Consider the following 22641-nt stretch of genomic DNA (forward strand, 5'->3'; position numbering starts at 1 on the left):
CTGCTACCACACTCCCACCCCCACTGAAACCACACTGTGGGACAACCTTGAGCTCTGCCTTGGCTGAAGCGTTAAAAATCACTTAACATTGAAACAAATGCTTTATCTTATCTGGTGATTACACAAAGCAGAAGCAGCACTAGATCAGAGGTGCTCCTCATAGAGCTTTCCTATTGTTTACCCTGAGCAAGGTGAGGCCAGGGAGCCGATGACTGATACATTACATTATGTTAATGTAAGAGATATTAGTAAGTTCAAGGGCAGGGATGAAGCCTTCTCCTTATTGCTATTCCCCATAGATTCCAGCTCAGAGCTGAGCACAGAACTATTACTTATTATTTAATCTTTGATATAAGACACTACAAGTCTCTTCGAGAGTTCATTTTGTTTTAAAATCTTCTGAATAAAAATATAAGTAAAACAATTTTTCACTATTTGTAAATATCAATAACAATAGGTAGAAAACAAACCAGTGAATTTGTTTTATTCCTGAGAAAGCTTTTCAGTAGGGCGACCGCAAAGAAAGACAAGCTAGTCTCTGTCGCCATCTAGTGTGCCAAGAGGGTTATAACAGTATAGAGCTTAAATTTAAACTCAATCCTTCCAAGGAATAGTTAAAACTATACCAGGAAAAATGCAAGAGTGTAGAGCTCACATGTAGAGCTGCTTCCTATTTCGACACAAGGTAGGCCAGTGTAGCTTTTCGTTGCTTGTTATCTTGTGCTGGTTTACAGAGCATGAGCTCTGTGATGAGCTATTTATTCAATTATCAAATCTCTATTCAGCCACTACTATTTTCCAGGCACTGTAATGGTAATCATAAGTGGTATAAGACACTTTATCCACAAAATAGACAATCATGTGATATAAGGGAGTCATACTTAAATGTGTTTAAATAAATTTATTCTGCCCTTGCCACACTACCAGAAATATTCAAAATCTCACCCATTTGAAGTTACTCTGTCCACTTCAGCCCTCCCTCCGTCCATTTGGATCCATTCTTGCTTGCTTTCATCTCCTTGGACTTTCTAAGCCCTTGGCTTTGCCCCCAGGTTCCTAGTTCAGGCTGAAACCACCTTTTGTTTTGATGATTCTTTTGACCACACTTCTTTGACTTTGCTCCTCAGAAATTTTTCTTAAACATGAGTTTTTAAAACTCTAACTTCTATGCCAGGCTTAGAGAACCCAAACAAACCAAAAATTATACTAGGAAGCAAAAACGACACTACATTAAATCTTCAGCCCTTGAGGTCCCTGTCCACTGGGAATGAGACAATGTCTTCTTTACTCTCTGTTTAGGAAATGCAGTACAAACACAGTTCTGTGCACCCAGCTGTTAACAGTTACCATCACACCCCCGCCTAAAGCATCTGCTTTGCTGGTATCCGAGTTCAAGAAAGGTTCCAGAAAGCTTATCCCTGCCACCACAAAAGAAAACTCACCACTACTTGGAGAGACAATCAGTATGGATTTTGGCAGGCAGATTACTTCACAGGACTCCCCAGTGTTTCCCAGAGCCAGGTACTAGTTTTAATAATAGGCCCTGAGTATGTTCCTGAGGAAGTATGAAATAGCCAGCCATACTCTCTCTTCTTGGCTGAATTGTGTCTCCCACAACTCATAAGATGAAGTCCTAACCTCCAGAACTTCAGCATGGGACCATATTTGGAGATAGGGTTTTTAAAGAGATAATCAAGTTAAAATGAGTTCCTTAGAGTGGGCCCTAATCTAATACTACTGGTGTCCTTGTAACAAGAGGAAATTTGGACACACAGAGAGACACCAGGCAGGTGCATTCAGAGAGGCAACCATGTAAACACACACGAAGAAGGCAGCCATCCACAAGCCAAGGAGAGAGGCCTCAGGGGAGGTCTCCTCAGAGGTGAAACCAACCCTGCCAACACCTTGATCTTGGATTTCCAGGTACCAGCACTGGGAGAAAATAAATTTCTGTTGTTCAAGGCACACAATCTATGGTATTTTGTTAAGGAAGCCTACCAAACGAATACATCCTCCTATGCAATAACCCTAATCTTGGTTTAATGGTCTTTCCCCTCTAGAAAATTTAACTCCATGGAGTCTTCAACTTGAGTAAAAACCCTACTTCTTAGAAGATGAGGTTGTCTTTCCCATAATCTTGACTCTTCTTTGGGCAAGTTAATGATTACTCAGCCAGACTTACGTTCAGTCAAGATGAAAGATTGTCTTCTTTAAGGGAGATCAGTAAAGAATCAAAGACATTCTCTCAGCCCCACATGTTCATTAGGTGACTTCCCTCATGATTTATCTATGCACATAGACCCTCCTAAAATGATTGAAAATGACACATCTTTCATGTTGCTCCCAGGAGCTTCTAGAATGTGTCAAAATAAGACATTAATTAAGCACCTGCAAAGCCAAATTCTGATCTCCGCTGAGAGCTCATTTTCCTCTTTTCCCAATTTTCTCAAATTACGTTCAACTCTAATGTTCTAACTCCCCCCATCAAGTTATACTGCATGGTGAACACCAGATGGCAATATAACCCAAGTTATACACATCTCAACCTATTCTATCTCAGCACTCCAACTCTTCCCATCCATTTTCATTGTCAGAGCTTTAATTTCAGTTTTATTTTTAATCCCTTCTCCCCACTCTCACCAAAGTGATACTTTTTAAAATTTAAGCAATATTCATATTGCTTTTCTCCTGGTTAAAAAAAAATATTTCTTTAGTACCTAAAATGTGAGCTATAAAGCTACTAAATTAGCATAGACAACCTTGTGTGACAATTCCAGCTTTACCACCTGCTACTCCCTCTTCTTATACAATGATCATATCACACCAATCTACTTATTTTTTCCTGAATGCAAAATGACATTTTACAACTCTAAATTTAAATACATGTTATTCTATTTGTCTTGGAACTCACTCCTTTCACATACTCATTTGGATACCCTTAACCTTCCAAATTCAACTCTGGTATCAACTCTTCCAAGAAGTCCTTTGTAATCCATTCCCAGACCACAGCAAAGGTTACTCGCTCACTCCCATGCCTCACAAATGATTCCACCTTTACACTATATTTCTAGACTGAGAAGATGGTAAGGGAAGTGTTTATACCTTTATCATCTTCTCATCACCAGCACCTAACAAAGTAATTGAAAATTGGTGAGTGTTAATTAAACGATTTACTCAAGATCAGAAGAGAGCAGGAGAAACATGGTGTTTGTTTGCTTGCTTGCTTGTTTTATGTGGGGGAAGAGGGAATGGGAATATTAAAAGTGTTGATTTTGCAATACCTAGGTTATCTGAGTAAGAAAAGCCCCTCAATCCAGGAGCTCCTATGCCCAAGTGTTGGCAAGAATACAAAGTTGAAACCCTTGTGCACGGTTGATGAGAATATAAAATGGTGCAGTCATTATGGGAAACATCACGCAGCCTCCTTAAAAAATTAAAAATGGAACTGCCATATGATCCAGCAATCCCACTTCTGGGTATATACGTAAAAGAACTCAAAGTGATATCGCAGAGAGATACCTGTACGCTCATGTTTAATGCAGCATTATCCAGAACAGACAAGAGAAGGAAGCAACCCAAATGTCCATTAACAATTGAAAGGATAAAGGAAATGTCGTGTATACATATAATGGAATATTCTGCAGCATTAAAAGAAGGAATTCCTGTCACATGCTACAACGTGAATGAACATCAAGGACATTATGCTAAATAAGCTGGTCACAAGAGAGCAAATGCTGTAGGATTTCCACTCAGATGAAGTAGTCAGACTCATAAAAACTGAAAATAGAAAGTTGGTTGCCAAGGATGGGGGCAACAGGGATTACTGTATAGTGGGTACAGAGTTTCAGTTTTGCAAGATGAAAAAGTTCTACAGATCTGATGCACTATAACGTGAATATGCTTAACACAACTGAACTGTACACTTAAAATTGGTTAAGATGGTAAATTTAACCAATTTTGCCTCAGTTAAAAATTAAAAAAAGATGATATATTTCAGTCCCTTCCATTTATAAACTAGAAGAAAAGAGGCAGAATGTAGGGACATGGGCAAGGAGAAATAGCAAGATAAAGTCACTTAAAAGACTTTAAGATCAAGAACAAGGCAAGACATTTCTTTACACTTATAATAAAATATCAGAAAGGGAATGTAAAAAAAAAATCCCTTTTAAAATTGCATGAAAAAAAACCACTTAGGAATAAACCTGACCAAGAAGTTGAAAGACATATATGCTGAGAACTATAAAACATTAAAAAAGGGATAAAGATGATTCAAAGAAATGGAAAGATAGCTCATGCTCTTGGATTGGAAGAGTTAATATTGTTTAAATGGCCATACTACCAAAGCAGTTTACAGATTTAATGTGATCCCTATCAAATTACCTATGACTTTTTCCACAGAACTAGAACAAAAAAATCCTAAAATTTATATGAAACCATAAAAGACCCAGAATTGCCAAAGCAATCCTGAGGAAAAAGAACAAAGCAGGAGGCATAACCCTCCCAGACTTCAGACAATACTGCAAAGCTACAGTAGTCAAAACAGTGTGGTACTGGCACAAAAACAGACATATAGATCAATGGAACAGAATAGAGAGCCCAAGAATAAACCCACACACCTATGGCCAATTAATCTTTGACAAAGGAGGCAAGAACATACAATGGAAAAAAGACAGTCTCTTCAGCAAATTGTGTTGGGAAAGCTTGACAGCCACATGTAAATCAATGAAGTTAGATCACACCCTCACACCATATGCAAAAATAAACTCAAAATGGCTTAAAGACTTAAACATAAGATACAACACCATAAAACTCCTAGAAGAGAATATAGGCAAAACATCCTCTGACATAAATCGTACCAATGTTTTCTTAGATCAGTCTCCCAAGGCAATAGAAATGAAAGCAAAAATAAGCAAATGGGATCTAATCAAACTTACAAGCTTTTGTACAGCAAAGGAAACCATAAACAAAATGAAAAGGCAGGCTTCCCCAGTGGCGCAGGGGTTGAGAGTCTGCCTGCCGATGCAGGGGACACAGGTTCGTGCCCTGGTCAGGGAAGATCCCACATGCCGCAGAGCAGGCTCACTGAGCCTATGCTCTGCAATGGGAGAGGCCACAACAGTGAGAGGCCCACGTACTGCAAAAAAAAAAAAATGAAAAGGCAACCTATGGACTGGGAGAAAATATTCATAAATGATACAACCAACAAGGGCTCAATTACCAAAATATACAAACAACTCATACAACTCAACAACAAAAAACACAAACAACCCAATTGAAAAATGGGCAGAGGACCTAAATAAACATTTCTCCAAAGAAGACATACAGATGGCCAGTAGGCACATGAAAAGATGCTCAGCACTGCTAATTATTAGAGAAAGGTGAAGCAAGACTACAATGGGGTACCACCTCACACAGTCAGAATGGCCATTATTTAAAAATCTACAAATAACAAATGGTGGAGAGGGTGTGGAGAAAAGAGAACCCTCCTACACTGCTGGTGAGAATGTAAATTGGTGCAGCCACTATGGAAAACAGTATAAAAACTGTTTTCTAAACTAAAAATAGAGCTGCTAAGTGATCCAGCAATCCCACTCATGGACATCTATGCAGAAGACAAAACTCTAGTTCAAAAAGATACATGCACCTCTATGTTCATAGCAGCACTATTCACAATAGCCAAGACATGGAAACAACCTAAATGTCCACTGACAGATGAATGGATAAAGAAGATGAAGTACATATATATAATGGAATACTACTCAGCCATAAAAAAGAATGAAATAATGCCATTTGCAACAACATGGACAGACCTAGAGATTATCATACTAAGTGAAGTCAGAAAGAGAAAGACAAATACAGTATATGACTTATATGTGGAATCTAAAATATGACACAAATGAACTTATCTATGACAAAAAAACAGACTCACAGACATAGAGAACAGACTCGTGGTTGCCAAGGGGGAGGGAGGGGGGAGGGGGGACTGGGAGTTTGGGATTAGCAGGTACAAACTATTATATGTAGAATGGATAAACAACAAGGTTCTACTGTATAGCATAAGGAACTATATTCAATATCCTGTGATAAACCATAATGGAAAAGAATATGAAAAACAATATATATATAACTGAACCACTTTCCTATACAGCAGAAATTAACACAAAATTGTAATTCAACTATACTTAAACAAAGTAAATTCTTTAAAAATTTTTAAAGAAAAGAACAAGGCAAGAATATCCACTATCACCACTACTGTATAACGTTATATTGGGTATCCCAGGCAGTGCAATAAGGCAAGAGAAATAAAAGGCATTACAATTGGAAAGAAGGAAACTGTCTTTTTCACAAAGATTGTGTATATAAATAACTATAAAAAAATCCCAATGAATCTATAAAATAACTAATAAAATTAATAGGAGAACCTACCAAGCTATCAGGCTGTGTCAGGTCACACAAACCAATTGCATTTCTATTTACCAACAAGAAACAATTGGAAAATATATTTTAAAACATCATTTGTAATACATTAAAAATATAAAACAACTGAGAGAAAATTAAAAGAAGATGTATAAGACTTTTATAGTGAAAGCTACAAAGCATTGTAGAGAGAAACTGAGGAAGACCTATTATAGAGATAACTTGTCATGGATTAGAAGACTCAATGTTATTTAGATATCATTTCTTCCCAAGTCAGTTTACAGACTAATGTTATCCCATTCAAAATCCAGACAGAAACTTTGGAGAAACTGACAAGAAGATTCTAAGCTGATATGGAAATGTAAAGGACCTGGAAGAGCCAAAACAATCTTGAAAAAGATGAATCAAGTTGGAGGATTTACACTACCTCATCATTAAACTCAATATAAATCTATAATAATCAAGTCATTGCAGTACTGACATAAAGAAAGACAAATAAATCAATGAACAGAATAAAGATGTACAGAAAGAAACACACATATATGATCAATTGATTTTCAACAAAGATGCCAAGGTAATTCAATGGGGAAAGGATAGTTTTTTCAATAAATAATGCTGGAACAAGTATATACACCATATACAACAATCTATTTGAGGTAAATAATAGAACTAAACATAAATATTCAATCTATAAAACTTCTTGTGGGGCACACAGAATATCATTTTTACCCTGGGGAAGACAAACGTTTCTTAGATAGGATCCCAAAACATCAACATGTATTAAAAGAAAATTTCAAATATCATGATTTTCAAAATTAAAAATTTCAGCTCTTCTTTCATTATGTTTGATATTAGCTGAAGTTTTCCACAGATGTCCTTCATTATGCTTTGCAAGTACCCTTTGTTGTTGTTGTTGTTGTTAGGTACTATATTTATTTGTTTCCAGCTTTATATAGGTAAAATTGACAAATAAAAGGTATATATATTTATAATGTACAATGTGACGTTTTGAAATGTGTATACATTGTGAAATTATCACAATCAAGTTAATTAACATATCCATCCCTCATATAGTTATTTTTGTGTGTATGTGGAGTAAACATTTAAGATCTACTCTCTTAGCAAATTTCAAGTATAAAATATAGTATTTATTAACTATATTCACCATGCTGTAATTAGACCTCCAGAACTTATTCTTCCTGCATAACTGAAACTTTGTACCATTTGACCAACATCTCTGCATTTTTCTCTAATCTTGAGCCCCTGGCATCATTCTATTCAATTATCCTATGAATTCAACAGAAAGTTGAATATCTTTTCATGATCATTGTTAGTGTATAGAAATGCAACTGATTTTTGTATGTAGATTTTTGTATCTTGCAACTCTAGTGAATTTGTTTATTAATTCTGCTTTTTTGCTGGAGGCTTTAAGGTTTTCTATATATAAGAAAATGTCATCTGCAAGCACAGACAATTTTACTTCTTCCTTTCCAATTTGGATGCCTTTTATTTCTTATTCTTGTCTAATTACTTTGGCTAAGACTTCCAGTACTATATTGAATAGAAGTGGCAAGAGTGGGAACCCTTGTCTTGTTTCTGATCTTGGAGGAAAACCTTTCAGCTTTTCATCTGTGAATATGAAGTTAGTTGTGGGTTTGTCATATATGGCCTTCACTATGTTGAGGTATATTTCTTATAATTTGTCAAAAGTTTTATCAGAAGTGTGTTGAATTTTGTCAAATACATTTTTCTGCATCTATTGAAGTTATTAGCAGGGGCTGGTCTGGATCCTGGGGCTGCAGGTGCCAACCTAACCCTGGTGCAGGCCTGGAAGCTGTGTCACTGAGGCAGGCATTGAGCCTGGGTCCACGGGGGCTGACCTGCACCCTGGGGCCTTCGGGTCTGGACTGGCACTGTGGCAGCCAGGAGCCTAGATATGAAAGGGCAAGCCTGGGATTACAGGTGCTAGCATGGTGCCAGGGTTCACTGGGGGTGAGGCTGGTGCTGGGGTTCATGACGAAGTAGGGTACACACTACACTCTTCTTCCTCCATGAAGTAGGAGTCTCTCTATGAACTGCACTGCTCGGGCTTGGGAGGATGACATGGGTAATGCAAAACTATTGTTTTACCCTCTTTAATGGGTCTTTCCTTATTTTTGCGCTGGGTTTCAACGAAAACCCGGAAGTCTTTACCCATCTTTAATCTCTCACTTGGAATCCTTTGCTCTCGTGAAGGTACTTTCATTTGTGGATAGTTGTTCAAACTGATGTTTCTGTGAGGCGACAAGCTCTGGAAACTCCTATTTTACTATATTGCTGATGTCCTTATGAAAGTATCCTTCTACTACTAGTTTACAGAGAGTATTTTATCATAAATAGGGTTTGAATTTTCGTAAATTTTTAAATTTGCATTTATAGACATGGTCATAAGAATTTTTTCTCTCTATTCTGTTAATGTGATAAAATTAATTGGTTGATATTCAAATATTAAACTGATCTTTCCTTTCTTGTATAACACCCACTTGTTCATGATATAATACCCTTTTGATATAATGGTGGATATTATTTGCTAAGATTTTATTAATAATTATTGAGTCTATATGCACTAGTGATATTGGTCTATAATTTTCTTTTGTCATAATATTCTTGTCAGGTTTTGCTAGTACCAGATTATGGTGGCCTCATAAAAAAGGTTTATAGGTGTTCTCTCCTGATATATGGAAGTTTATCCTCTTTTCTGAGTTCATATAAATGTTTCTGTAAGATTGTTTACTCTTTAAATTGACAAAATTCACTAGCAAAGCTGTCTCTGTTGCAGTAATATTCCCTCTTTCATTCCTGAAATGTTTAGTTTGTGGTTTCCCTTTTTTTCTTAATGAGTTAGCTAGAGGTTTACCAATTTCATTATTCTTTTCAAATAGCCAACTTCTGGCTTTGTTCATTTCTCTGTCTTTTTGTGGGTTGTTTTCTAATTCATTTGTTTCTGCTCTTCATTATTTCCTTCTACTTACTTGGAGTTACTTTGGTCCTCTTTTTCCTGCCTTAGTTGAAATCTTAGATAACTGACTAAGAACTTTTCTTCTATCTTACTATAATCATTTAACACTATTCCTTTCTGTCTAAACACTGCTTTACTGCATCCCACAAATTTTGACATATTCTATTTCCATGATCATTCAACTCAAAATATATTTTAGTTTCCCTTGTGATTCCTTCTTTGACACACTGTTTATTTAGCAGTGTACTGCTTAATTTACAAGGATTTTGGAATTTTCTAATTATTATTTTGATATTAGCTTAAAATTTCATTCTGTTGAAATGTCAGAGAACATTTTCTGTATGTTTTCAGTGTTTTGAAATTTATTGAGATTTGTTTTATGAACCAGCATATCTCTATCTTGGTGAATGTTCCATACTCACTTGAAAAAACTGTATATTCTGTAATTGTTGAATAGTGTTTACAAATGTCAACAAATCAACTTGTTTGATAGTATTTTTCAACTTTCTGAATCCATACTGAATTCTTCTTTACTTACTCTACCAATTATTGAAGGTGGGTGTTAAAAATTTCCCGATATAATTATAGATTTGTCTATTTTCCCTTTAGTTGTGTCGATTTTTGCTTCATAGATTTGAAGCTATGCTATTAGCTACATATACATTTAGCTTTTATTTTAATGTCTTCTTGATGCTTTGACCTTCTTACCATTTATCTCTGGCAACATTCTATTTCTTGAAGTGAATTTGCCTGCAATTAATATAGCCATTCCAGCTTTTACTTAGTCTTTGATTGTTATATCTTTCTCCATCCTTCTACTTTCAACCTCTCTGTATCTTTGTCCAAAGTGTATTTTTTAAAACAACAAAGTTGTATCTTCCTTTTTTATATCCAGTCTGTCAATCTCTGTCTTTCAATTGGAGTTTTTAGTATTTATATTTAATGTAATTATCAATATGTTTTGGTTTAAATCCATTATCTTTCTATTTGCTTTCTATTTGTCCCCTCCATTTTTCTTACTTGTCTTCTTTTATTTCTGTATTTTTGGATTAATGAAGTCTTAAATTATTATTATTTTATTTCATTGTATCTCCTTTATTAGCTTTTAAGCTAAATTTATTTTTAGGATTTATAGTCGTTGCTCTTGTGTTTACAGTATGGTTCCTCAATTTCTTTCACTCCATGTTGAATATTAAATCACTTAATGTAAAGTGTAAAAACCTTATGACAGGAATTTTCTATCTGCCCAAGGATGAAGGAGTTAAAGCAACTAGGCTGTGATGCATTCACTTTCTTTACCAGGTGGAATCTCTTAGGAGAAAGAGAAAAAAAAGACAGGTTTCCCGGTATAGGCCCTTTACCAACTGGATTTCTGAGCAGAGACTAATGATGTTTGAGGGAGTGAACTGACCATATCTATTCAATGCCCTTTCCAGAGTGTCCCTGGATAAAAATCACTTACAGTAAATAAACCCTTCTATGGTTATAGATTCTTCTATAATACATGACTCCCTGAAGAATATTTCCTATGCTACACAATAGCTGGGGTATAAACTAAGATGCTTCTTAACTTAAATGCTCTGTGTGAGGTAACTGCAAATCTCACTTAAGACCACACCCATTATTTGGGCCAATATGCCTGTCTAATGCATGGAAAAACAGCCTGGGTTTCAATGGAAACCTAGAAGTATTTACCAAGCCCTTCTTTTTGGTGGGACTTGAATGCCAAACTCTGCCTCCCCAGCTGTGAACTTTTTATTAAAATCTCTGTTCAACTCTTTAGCCTTCCAATTGTCACTTTCCCCTGGGTTCTAAGAAGCCTCACTCTCTTCATGCCCAATTCAGTGGTCAGTCAAGGATTTGATGAGAGATTTTGCATAGAGTTTAGTTTCCTCCTTTATGGCTCCTTCTTTTCCAGGATGTATCCCTACATTTCCAGCTGCTCTGGCAGCCCCAAATGCTAATCTGATTCCTCAGACCAAGACTGCTACTTTCTGCTTGAGTACCATCTGCTATATGGACTCGGGAGTGCCCTGTTGATCTCACTCAGTCTGGTTCACATCTTTCAGGGGTTGGATTCCCTCCTGTTCTGCCTGCTTTTGATCACTCTCCAGTGTCATAAAACAGTTGTTTTTTATATTTGATTCAGAGTTTATAATTGTTAGTAGCAGGAGAGTTAGTCTGATCTAAGCTACTCTGCCAAAAGATACTCCATCGTTACTAGAAGTTGGAAATCTAAGATGTACTTTTCAGGAAGATATGACAGACTTCCTTCTGAGCTTGGTATGAAATAAGAGGGGGGGAAAGGATCAGGGATTACTTCTAGATTACTGGCCTAAGTGTGTGAGTAAATGCTATTGCTATTATTGGAGATAGGGAAGAATACAGACTCATAAGCATCAGGAAACTTGTTAAAATTTTGGCTATTTCTTTTTCAGACAGAAAATATCATGGAGGTTCTGAATTTCTCTTCTTTTCAGTGTGCTTCAAGGTAATTCCAAAGCAGAAGTATGGTTTGGTGCTTTATACATAGTAGGAAGTCAGGTCGGCAACCTTCTTCCTCAGTCTTAGTCACTGCCTCCATCTTTTTTTAAATTCATTAATTAATTTATGTTTTATTTTTGGTTGCCTTGGGTCTTTGTTGCTGCATGGGCTTTCTCTAGTTGCCGCGAGCAGGGACTACTCTTTGTTGCGGTACGCGGACTTCTCATTGCATTGGCTTCTCTAGTTGCAGAGCACGGGCTCTAGGTGCACGCGCTTCAGCAGTTGTGGCTCACAGGCTCTAGAGTGCAGGCTCAGTAGTTGTGGCACACCGGCTTAGTTGCTTCCAGACTAGGGCTCAAACCCATGTCCCCTGCATTGGCAGGCGGATTCTTAACCACTACGCCACCAAGGAAGTCCCACTGCCTCCATCTTAACTTTGTGAGTGTATCTCTAAAGTACAGTTCTCTTCTGACCCTTCCCCCTAGGCATAATCAGGTCAACATAAATGATTTACTTCCAGCCATATAAGCCTTGGTCTACAGGAACTGAACAAGTGAGTTGGAAATGGGACTCTGGGTCAGATGTCAGTCAACCTCTTTTCTCCCTTTTGGTCAACGATTTGTATTATGGCTGCAATGAATCTCGTCTAAATAAGGAAAGAAAAGCAAGGACATTGCCATAGTCAAACAAAGAGGGAAACAGTGAGAATTAAAAACCAGATTGACTGATTTAATAACACAATTAGGAGAAGAGCAAAGTTCCCCTTCCCAAAGTCAGCACAGACAGGAAAAAGGTAATTTCTTGTTTGAATAACACAAGAATTAGAGCAGATCAGCTACTGACTATAATTGGATCTATGGGAGATTGTTCCTGGAGTTTCAGAATTTTTAATACTGTACAAAAGATTTCTAACTTTAATTTGCTGCATGAATTAGAAACTTTTCACAAGCAACAAAAAACTTAAATTGCCTTACAGTGTGAATGGCTGGTCCTTTGGAGGATGTTTCTGGAGCACATATGTCAGGACAATTCTGGCCATATGAAGGAAATCTCGGCTATAAGTCCCATCACGAGAATATCAGCATTTTCGTGGGTTTGAGATGGAAAGTCTGGGCTTTGTCTAAATTTTCAAGCTTTTCAGTTAATTAATCTGTGGTTGCAGAAATCTGTCTTCTTTTACTAACTGAATCTCCCAAATTATTTTGGACAGAACCCTACAAATGGCGGAAGATATTGAACTTGGAAAGCAGAAAAGTTTCCTAAGTAAGAAGACTGTTACCCAACTAGGGGAAGAAAATCATTCCAATGGTTCAGAGGTAGACAAATGTCTTCACCATAGATCAGTCACAAATGTGCTTTTGGAAAAAGAAAGACCCCATAAGATTTTCTTTCCTCAGTCTCTCATATTTAAGAAATAAAGCTTGCCATTCCCCAACATTGCCTTAAAAAGTCTTGCAGCAAAAATAACACCTTGAAGATACTTTGTTGACTTCCTGATTGAAATTTTCCTTATTGATGATGACAAATTCCTTCAAAAACATATTACTAATGCTATCACCAAGCTAGAGAAGCATTTAATCACAGACTACAAGTTGATGTGAAGAAAAAATACCAGAAAATATAAAGGGAGAGGATCTTATGTTTTATATATAATATATAATGTTAATCATTCTATGCATATATGCAAATGACCATGACATAATAAAATGTTCCAGGCAAATTTGACATCTGTAACAATTTTTGTCTTCCTGGGATTTCCTACTACCCCAAAGCTGAGGTCATCATGTTTGTGCTGTGCTTGCTGATGTACCTGATCACCTTGCTGGGTAATATAATTCTGATCTCCATCACCATCCTGGATTCCAGCCTATACACACCCATGTACTTCTTCCTCAGCAACCTCTCTTGTTTAGATGTCTGGTACACCTCTTCTGCTTTCCCTCCAATGCTGATAAACTTTGTTTCAGGGAAAAACACTACCCTCATTCTCAGGGTGTGCCTCTCAGATGTACTTCTCTCTTGCCATGCGCTCCACTGAGTGTGTGCTCCTGTCCATGATGGCATATGACTGATATGTGGCCATCTGCAACCCCCTGAGATACCCCATCATCATGAATAAGAGGATTTGTGTGCAGATTGCAGCTGGTTCCTGGGTGACAGGCTGCTTCACTGCCCTGGTGGAACCAGTGTCTGTATTGCAGCTGTCTCTGTGTGGTAGTAGTGTCATCAATCATTTTGCTTGTGAAATTCTGGCTGTCTTAAAACTTGTTTGTGTGGACACCTCCGTGGTGCAATTAATCATGCTGGTGATCACCGTACTTCTTGTTCCTATGCTGATGCTTTTGATTTGTATCTCTTATGCTTTCATCCTCTCCAACATCCTGAGAATCAGCTCAGTGGATGGTCAAAGAAAAGCCTTTTCAACATGTGCAGCCCATCTGACTGTGGTGGTTTTGTTCCATGGGACAGCTCTCTCCATGCACCTGAAGCCCTCATCTGTAGATTCACAGGAAATAGATAAATTTATGACTTTGGTATATGGTGCGTTAATCCCCATGTTGAATCCTATCATCTATAGTCTACGAAACAAAGAGGTGAAAGCAGCTTTGAAAAAATTGCTGTTTAGAAATTCTTTGGTAATGTTTTAATTTCTATCTTCATATAATATGGGAGCAAGCACATTCATCTGGATAATCTCCAACATTATCCAGAAAATTGCAAAGTCATTGGAATAAACCAAACCCTGGAAAATACTCATTTTCGATAGGAGTTCAACATTAAGTCCAATATCTTGATTTACCTTGTAAATAAAACTTTTGATAGTAATAAATAATTTAGGTAGAATGAATCATGTTTCTGGAGAAGTATTTAGCATTCACTGAATATTAATATAACATTAAAATTAGATGATTGCTTTTCTTTCATATTTAATTTGCTATATCATCTAAGTGTTCAACTCTAGCAGCACCATGACAATAACTAATATACCAAGAGTGTAAGATATTAAGCCTAGTATATTATCTTCATATGATTTGTAATTATGTCTGAAATTATGAAGAAACAGTATTTTTATGTAAGTGTGGATATAGTTCGAGGTATATCAGTTTATAACCAAGACACCATTAATTTTAGAAATTTTCCTACTCTAAATGTTAAAATGTGAAATCTGTTAGATTTGATAAACTACCACAAGAATGATTTTGTTTATTTAGGATGTTTGTATGGGGGATGGGTAAATATCTGTGTATGTTCAAAGACATCATGACAAGGATTTGTGGGTTGTAATCCTGTATATAAAGTGGAGTAAAGGAATAGCATTCAGGAGATCTTAAAGTATCCACAGTTATAAGGTCAAAGTACTCTCATATTGTACTCTGAATGTCTAAGTGAATTCATCAACACACACACACACACAACACACACCATGTTACTTATTTTTCTTAGAGCATGCTGAATTGAGCAATTATGGCTAAGAAACAACAGATTTCTACCCTGTAGAGATTACACTGCAAAAGAAATTATTTATTAATGTACACACATATTGTGCGAAAAGACTGATGGATATATTTGACATATGTGAGCAAAATTACATAAATTATAATTACACCAATATTGCATATTAACCAGTTTTTCCTTGTCTTTTCCACCCTCACTGGAGCTGGGGAGCTATGAGGCCAATGCATGTACATTACTTCCTCTTTATCAGAGAGATGTCTTTGGGGTATATGTGGATGATGGCTTTATTCTATGAGAAGGTGACTCTTGCTAGCATTGACATAATCCCCTTAAATTTTAGAATTAGAGAAGGTGAGACAATTATAGGTAATTACAACAGAAGGTCCCATTCTGAACAAGACAGAACTTGCAAGGAATGATTCAGTTGAGGGTGAATGGATTGAAGAAGGAACCATGTCAGAGGAAAGAATTCAATGTATAGGAACTGTGCTGGTGTTCTTAATCCAAGTGCCCTTAGTATACATGAGAAAAGTTTTTCTTTCTCAGGTATTAGATGAACAGTTCTATTAATTCAGAATCTCTCCAAAGGCAGAGACTGGGGATTTGTATCATAATAAAAGCAAAACAGTTATTCTGATTTGTGTCCTTACTTCCATTTCACTACCAGACGACAACGACCATGGTGTGATGTTATTTGGTTGAAGAGGATGAAGAACTGTTAACCCTATTACCCACCCAATCTCTACAATCACTTACAACAAAACATTTACCTGATTTCAAGTAATCACAAACATTGAGCCTATAAATATCCATCTTATTTGTTTATGTGGGTAAAAATAAAATCTGTAGTCTTATGCCTCATCAGCTCCAGTGAGCATGTGCTATCATCTTCAACAACTTTGTACGTGTTTTAAAGGGATATGGATGAGCTAGTTATTGCCTGAGAGGCCAACCAGCTGTCCAGAGGCAAAACCCAATAAAATGGCTCTTAACCCGCCTGGCTGAATCATCATAGGCCTAGAGAGGGTCCTCAGATTTGAGGTGCTTCAGCAAGAGTCATCTTGTCTAAACAACTAGATCCAGGATGGCATAAATTTCTGCATCATCCAAATATGTTTTGTTCTGTCTTCCAAGGATAGAACTGTATATGTAATCCTGAACTGTATTTTGATTACTTCTTTATCATTCTGTGTTTCATTATGAGCAACCTCCATTGTTACAACATTCTTTATCAATAGAGGAAACAGTTCATTGAAAAGCAGTTTACAAAACTGTATCACATTTCAGTCCTGCTTCTCTGCAGTACCATCCACTTCACACTTTGCAATATTTACATTCAGCATCCTTAGATGGTTCACTCACACAGGTGATTAATTTCAACAGATGAGTTAACTTCAACCCCTTGTGGAAAACTTAATATTTTAACTCTAAGAGAGCAACTTTGATTCAAGGTCTTAAGGAACATCTCACTGTGACCCACTCCCAAGTACCATTTTCAAATATAGTCATATGAACTCAAAGGTTCATATGAAAAGGTTCATAACGTTTTCTGTTTCCTTTTCTGTTTCTGCTTGCCTTTGCAATCACACAATAAATGGGAACTTGACCATGCCACGAGATTCCTGAATGTCTTATTAAAGCCTTTTTCTAAATATCTCTGCTTTTCTTTTCTTCAGGTGAATAAGATTTTACATGATTTCTGATATGGTCTTTTTTTTCCATTTCACTAATTTCCCACAATCTGAGAACATACTAATATCTGTGCTACTTGACTTGTTTTAAGCTATCCTGAGACTTTCCAAAATCATCATGAAAATAAGGATCACCTGGAATGCTTGCTAAAAATATCATGCAAATGTTCAACTTAGATCCAAATCAGAATTTCCAGAGGAGATATATGCTAATCTGTATGTTTTATAACACCTGGCAATTCTTATTATGTGAGAATTATGGGAACTCTGACTCAGAGCATTAAATGGAAGAGACTGAACCCTAGTACTTAATGCTTATAGAATCGGGGTGGGGGGATATGTTAAATGTCAAGGAGATGAGAATATCCCAGCTCAGAACTGATCAGAATTTAGGAAAACTATGTGCAGAGCTTTGTTATAAAGTGTTAGGGAAAGGGAGAATCCATTTAATAATGTGAAAAGTTTGAGTACACAACCCTTGGGACTCTGTTCAGAGAAGAACTGGATAAATACAAGGTTTCATTCTATCTTATTTGCTGCAGCTCTCATTTGTGTAGAGAAAAAAGTAAAAACCAAGTTCATCAATTTAATTTACAAATACACTCTATATATACTAGAAGGAAGAAATATTTAAAGGCCATTTAAATATGCTTAGTTTATTTTTTAATAAATCACTCTAGTGAGACCTCTTATCAGTAAAAGACAAGCACAACAGAATGATCCTAGAAGCTAGAGTGAGAAAAGCAAAGTCTGAGTTGATCATGTGATTTTTTTTCCTTCAACTTGTTAATGTAGTGTATCATGTTGACTGATTTGTGGATACCGAACCATCCTTGCATCCCTGGGATAAATCCCACTTGATCGTATTATATGATCCTTTTAATACACTGCTCAATTCAGTTTTCTAATATTTTGTTGAAATTTTTTGCATCTATGTTAATGAGTTATACTGGCCTGTAATTTTCTATTTTTGTGATATCTTTGTCTGGTTTTGGTATCCGGGTGATGTTGGCCTCACAGGATGAGTTTGGAAGCATTCTTTCCTTTTCAATTTTTTGGAATAGTTTGAGAAGGATAGGTGTTAACTCTTCTTTAAATGTTTGGTAGAATTCTCCTGTGAAGCCATCTGACCCTGAACTTTTGTTTGTTGGGAGTTTTTAATTACTGATTCAATTTCATTACTGGTAATTGTTCTCTTCATATTTTCTATTTATTCCTGATTCAGTCTTGGAGATTGTACATTTTTAGGAATTTATCCATTTCTTCTAGGTTGTCCATTTTATTGATGTACAATTGTTCATAGGAATCTCTTATGATCCTTTGTATTTCTGTGGTGTCAGCTGTAACTTCTCCTCTTTCATTTCTGATTTTATTGTACTGGTCCCTCTCTCTTTTTTTCTGGATGAGTCTGGCTAAGGGTTTATCAATTTTATTTATCTCTTCAAAAAAGTAGCTTTTAGTTTCATTGATATTTCCTTTTTTTTAGTCTATTTCATTTATTTCTTTTCTGATATTTATTATTTCTGCTACTACAATGGAAATAATAAATATTGAGTTTTGTTTGTTCTTCATTTTCTGTTTCCTTTAGATGAAAGAATAGATTTTTATTTGAGATTTTTCTTGTTTCTTGAGGCAGGCTTGTACCTCTATAAATGTCTCTCTCAGAACTGCTTTTGCCATGTCCCATTTATTTTGGATCGTTGTGTTTTCATTTTCATTTGTCTCCAGGTATTTTGTTTTTAACTTATCTTTGATTTCTTCAGTGATTCATTGGTTGTTTAGTAATACATTGTTTAGACTCCACCTGTTTGTGTTTTTGCAGGTTTTTTTCCTTGTAGTTAGTTTCTAGGTTCATATTGTTGTGGTTAAAAAGATGCTTGATATAATTTCAATCTTTTAAAATTTATCGAAACTTGGTTTTTGGCCGAGTATGTGATCTACCCTGAGAATGTTTTATGTGCACTTAAAAGGAATGTGTATTCTGCTGCTTTTGTATGGAATGCTCTATATATACCTATTAAGGTTATCTGCTTTAATGTGTCATTAAGCCAGCATTTCCTTATTGATTTTCTCTCTGAATGGTCTTTGCACTGATGTAAGTGGGGTGTTAATGTCCCCTACTAGTATTGTGTTACTGTCAATTTCTTCCTTTATGTTTGTTAATATTTGCTTTATGTATTTAGGTGCTTCTATGTTGCGTGCACATATATTCACAATTGTTTATAACTTCGTGTTGGATTGGTCCCTTGATCATTATATAACGTACCTCTTTACCTCTTGTTACAGTCTTTGTTTAAAGTCTATTTGTCTGACATGAGTATTGCTACCCCAGCTTTCTTTTTGTTTCCATTTGTATGGAATAACACTTTTCCATCCCCTCACTTTCAATCTGTGTGTGTCTTTAGATCTGAAGTGAGTCTCTTGTAGGCAGTACATATATGTGTGTGTGTGTGTGTGTGTGTATATATATATACACACACACACACACACACACATACACATGGGTGTATACATTCTTATACATTCAGCCACTCTATGTCATTTGATTGGAGCATTTAGTTTATTTATATTTAAAGTAATTATTGAGATGTATGTACTTATTTTGCCCTTCTTAGCCCTTATATCAGAAGACATGAAAAATAAAACTTAATCAATTGCTCAAAATGTCTTGAATAAATGCCATTTTAAACAGAAGCCTTTAATTTCTTCCACTTTCCTTAGCTTTATTTCTTCTGTACATTTTTCCTTAAAATAATTAGTTAGATTTTGTGTTTTTATACTTTTTAATAATTAACATATTTAAAACTACTGGTATAAGAAGGAGATATCTTCAAGTTCAATTTCAGGACAATCTGGGAGATTATTCCTGAAGATGCTGGTGGGACTGTAAATTTGTATAGCCACTATGGAGAGCAGTATGGAAGCACCTTAAAAAATTAAAAATAGAGCTACCATATGATTCTGTAATCCCATTCCTGGGCATATATCCGGAGAAAACCATAATTCTAAACAATACATGCACCCCAATGTTCATTGCAGCACTATTTACAATAGCCAGGACATGGAAGCAACCTAAATGTCCATTGACAGATGAATGGATAAAGAAGATGTGGTGTGTATATATATACACACACACACACACACACACATATATATATATAATGGAATATTACTCAGCCATAAAAAAGAATGAAATAATGCTATTTGTAGCAACATGGATGGACATAGAGATTATCATATTAAGTGAAGTAAGCCAGACAAAAGACAAATATCATATGATATCACTTATATGTGGAATCTAAAAACAATTATGCAAATGAACTTATATACAAAGCAGAAATAGACCCACAGACATAGAAAACAAACTTATGGTTACCAAAGGGGAAAGAGGGGAAGGATAAATTAGGAGTTTGGGTTTAACTTATACATACTACTACGTATAAAACAGATAACCAACAAGGACCTACTGTATAGCACAGGGAACTATACTCAATATTTTGTAATAACCTGTAAGGGAAAAGAATCTAAAAAAGAATATATACACACACACACACACACACACACACACACATACACATATATATATATATATAAAAAACTGAATCATTTTGCTGTACACCTGAAACTAACACATTATAAATCAACTATAATTCAAGAAAAAATAAAATTAAAAAAAGAGGAGAAAATGTTATAAAAATGTTATTAATATTATGAATGCCCTAGCTAATTTGAAAATCTTGTTGCAATGGAAGATTTTTTAATAATAAAAAATATATTTTTAAGCCAAGTCATATCACACTCCATGTTAAAACACATGAATCATTCCTGTGAAAGTCAGAGTCAAGAAAAGGGTAGCTTCTAAAACTGTTGTTATTTAGCATTAATTATGAATAATCCAGCTTATGCAAATACATGAAATACAAACTTAGGAGTATAAGTATAGGAGTAGAAGAGAAAATTATCAGTACTAGTAGCCATTTTTTAAAAAGAAAATAGAATCAACCAAAAAGACTATTATAAGTAGTAAAAATGTTCAATTAGTTACCTGGCTACTTAATAATAATATATAAGATTAATAGCTTCTCTATAAATAAAAATTGCTTAGAAATTATCACCAAAAAGTCAAATAACATAATAAACATAAAATATTAAAAGCATATTAAAGATATTGAAATATCAAAAACCTGTAATTTATATGTAGTAGTGATAACTTAATATAGAAAGAATTCTTATAAAAATAAAAAGAATTTCCAATTCATTTACTTTGCACAATTTCCAACTGAAACCCAATTAGAAAATGGATAATCAAATAATAAGGAAAAATCACAAACTGAGATATAGAATAGAAAATTCATACATGAAAATATGGTTAGTTTCACTCTTATGCAATTAAACACTAATAAATTCAGAAATGAAATGTTATTTTAATCAATTAAAAATGCATGTAAACTTATGGGTAACTGATGATAATGGCAGTTGCTTAAATCCACATTTCTTTACATATCGTCCAAAAACAATACAGAACAACAGAAGAACAAGTAAAGCTATTCAAACCCACAAAACCAGAAGACAGAACATGACCAACTTTGAAGTACCGATAAGCACAAAATTTAACACTAAATCGTAGCATCTCTCATTTTCTCACTGACTCTTTTCACAGAGCAAAGACTAGCATGGAAAAGAGAAGGGGGATACAAGCAGCAAGTTTAAGATTGACCTAAAACCAAAACACAGCCCTGAGTACAGGTGGGACACAAAAGTGTGTATGAGTTGAGGTGACTGTCTTCTAAAGTCATGGATTTGGGGTAAAAAGTAAATGAAAAGGAAGAAAGAGTCATCTTTGGAGATTTAGAAGTGAAAGAGCAAAGAAGCAAAAAGGAAAATTGGGGTCATGCTAAATAAAAATGTTTTAAAATAGGGACTTCCGTGGCAGTGCAGTGGTTAAGACTCCATGTTCCCAATGCAGGGGGCCTGGGTTCAATCCCTGGTCAGGGAAGTAGATCCCACATGCTTGCCACAACAAAGAGTTCGCATGCCACAACTAAGGAGCTGCGAGCCACAACTAAAGAGCCCACGAGCAGCAATTAAGACCTGGCACAACCAAATAAATAAATAAATAAAATAAATAGTTTAAAAAAGTGTTCTAAAATATCGGAGGGCCTACAATTCTTTCCTATTTAGATAAGATAAAGGAGAAAAAAAGACAAGGAGGGCCAGAGAGCCCTCAGGACAAGGGTAAAGTGGCTTTAGCAAGCTAATGCTGTTATAAGGTTCTCTCTATTTCTGCAGAAAGGGAAGGGGAAGAGGGAGTCAAAGCAATTATTTAAGGAAATTCTACTTCAAAACACAGACAGATGAGGACACTCTTGACCTACAGGTCATATAAACAAATCCAAATTATGAAATAAATAATGAAAGTAGACTATATTCAAAACTATTATAAAATGAAATAGAAAATGAGAAACAAAATGCCTCAGCTGATGGAAACTTCTGCCCTTCATCCTGAAGAAGAAGAAGAAGAAGGAGAAGGAGAGGAAGAGGAAGAGGAAGAAGGAGGAGGAGGAGGAGAAGAAGAAGAAAGAAGAAAGAAGAAGA

General features: G+C 35.6%; 1 protein-coding gene across 1 annotated transcript; it reads left to right on the forward strand.

Annotated features, from left to right (window-relative positions):
* The first annotated feature begins 13455 nt into the window (after window positions 1-13455).
* Window positions 13456-14951, forward strand: LOC111188024 (olfactory receptor 13F1). Its single transcript, XM_022600209.2, is given in 3 exon segments — window positions 13456-13654; window positions 13657-13880; window positions 13882-14951. Coding segments are annotated over 3 exon segments (939 nt in total). The 5' UTR covers window positions 13456-13605; the 3' UTR covers window positions 14548-14951.
* The last annotated feature ends 7690 nt before the right edge of the window (window positions 14952-22641 follow it).

This window comes from Delphinapterus leucas, chromosome 6 (genome assembly GCF_059928025.1).
Source record: "Delphinapterus leucas isolate spDelLeu-1000000601 "Yukka" chromosome 6, BTC_Dleu_Yukka2, whole genome shotgun sequence".
Classification (NCBI taxonomy): Eukaryota; Metazoa; Chordata; class Mammalia; order Artiodactyla; family Monodontidae; genus Delphinapterus; species Delphinapterus leucas.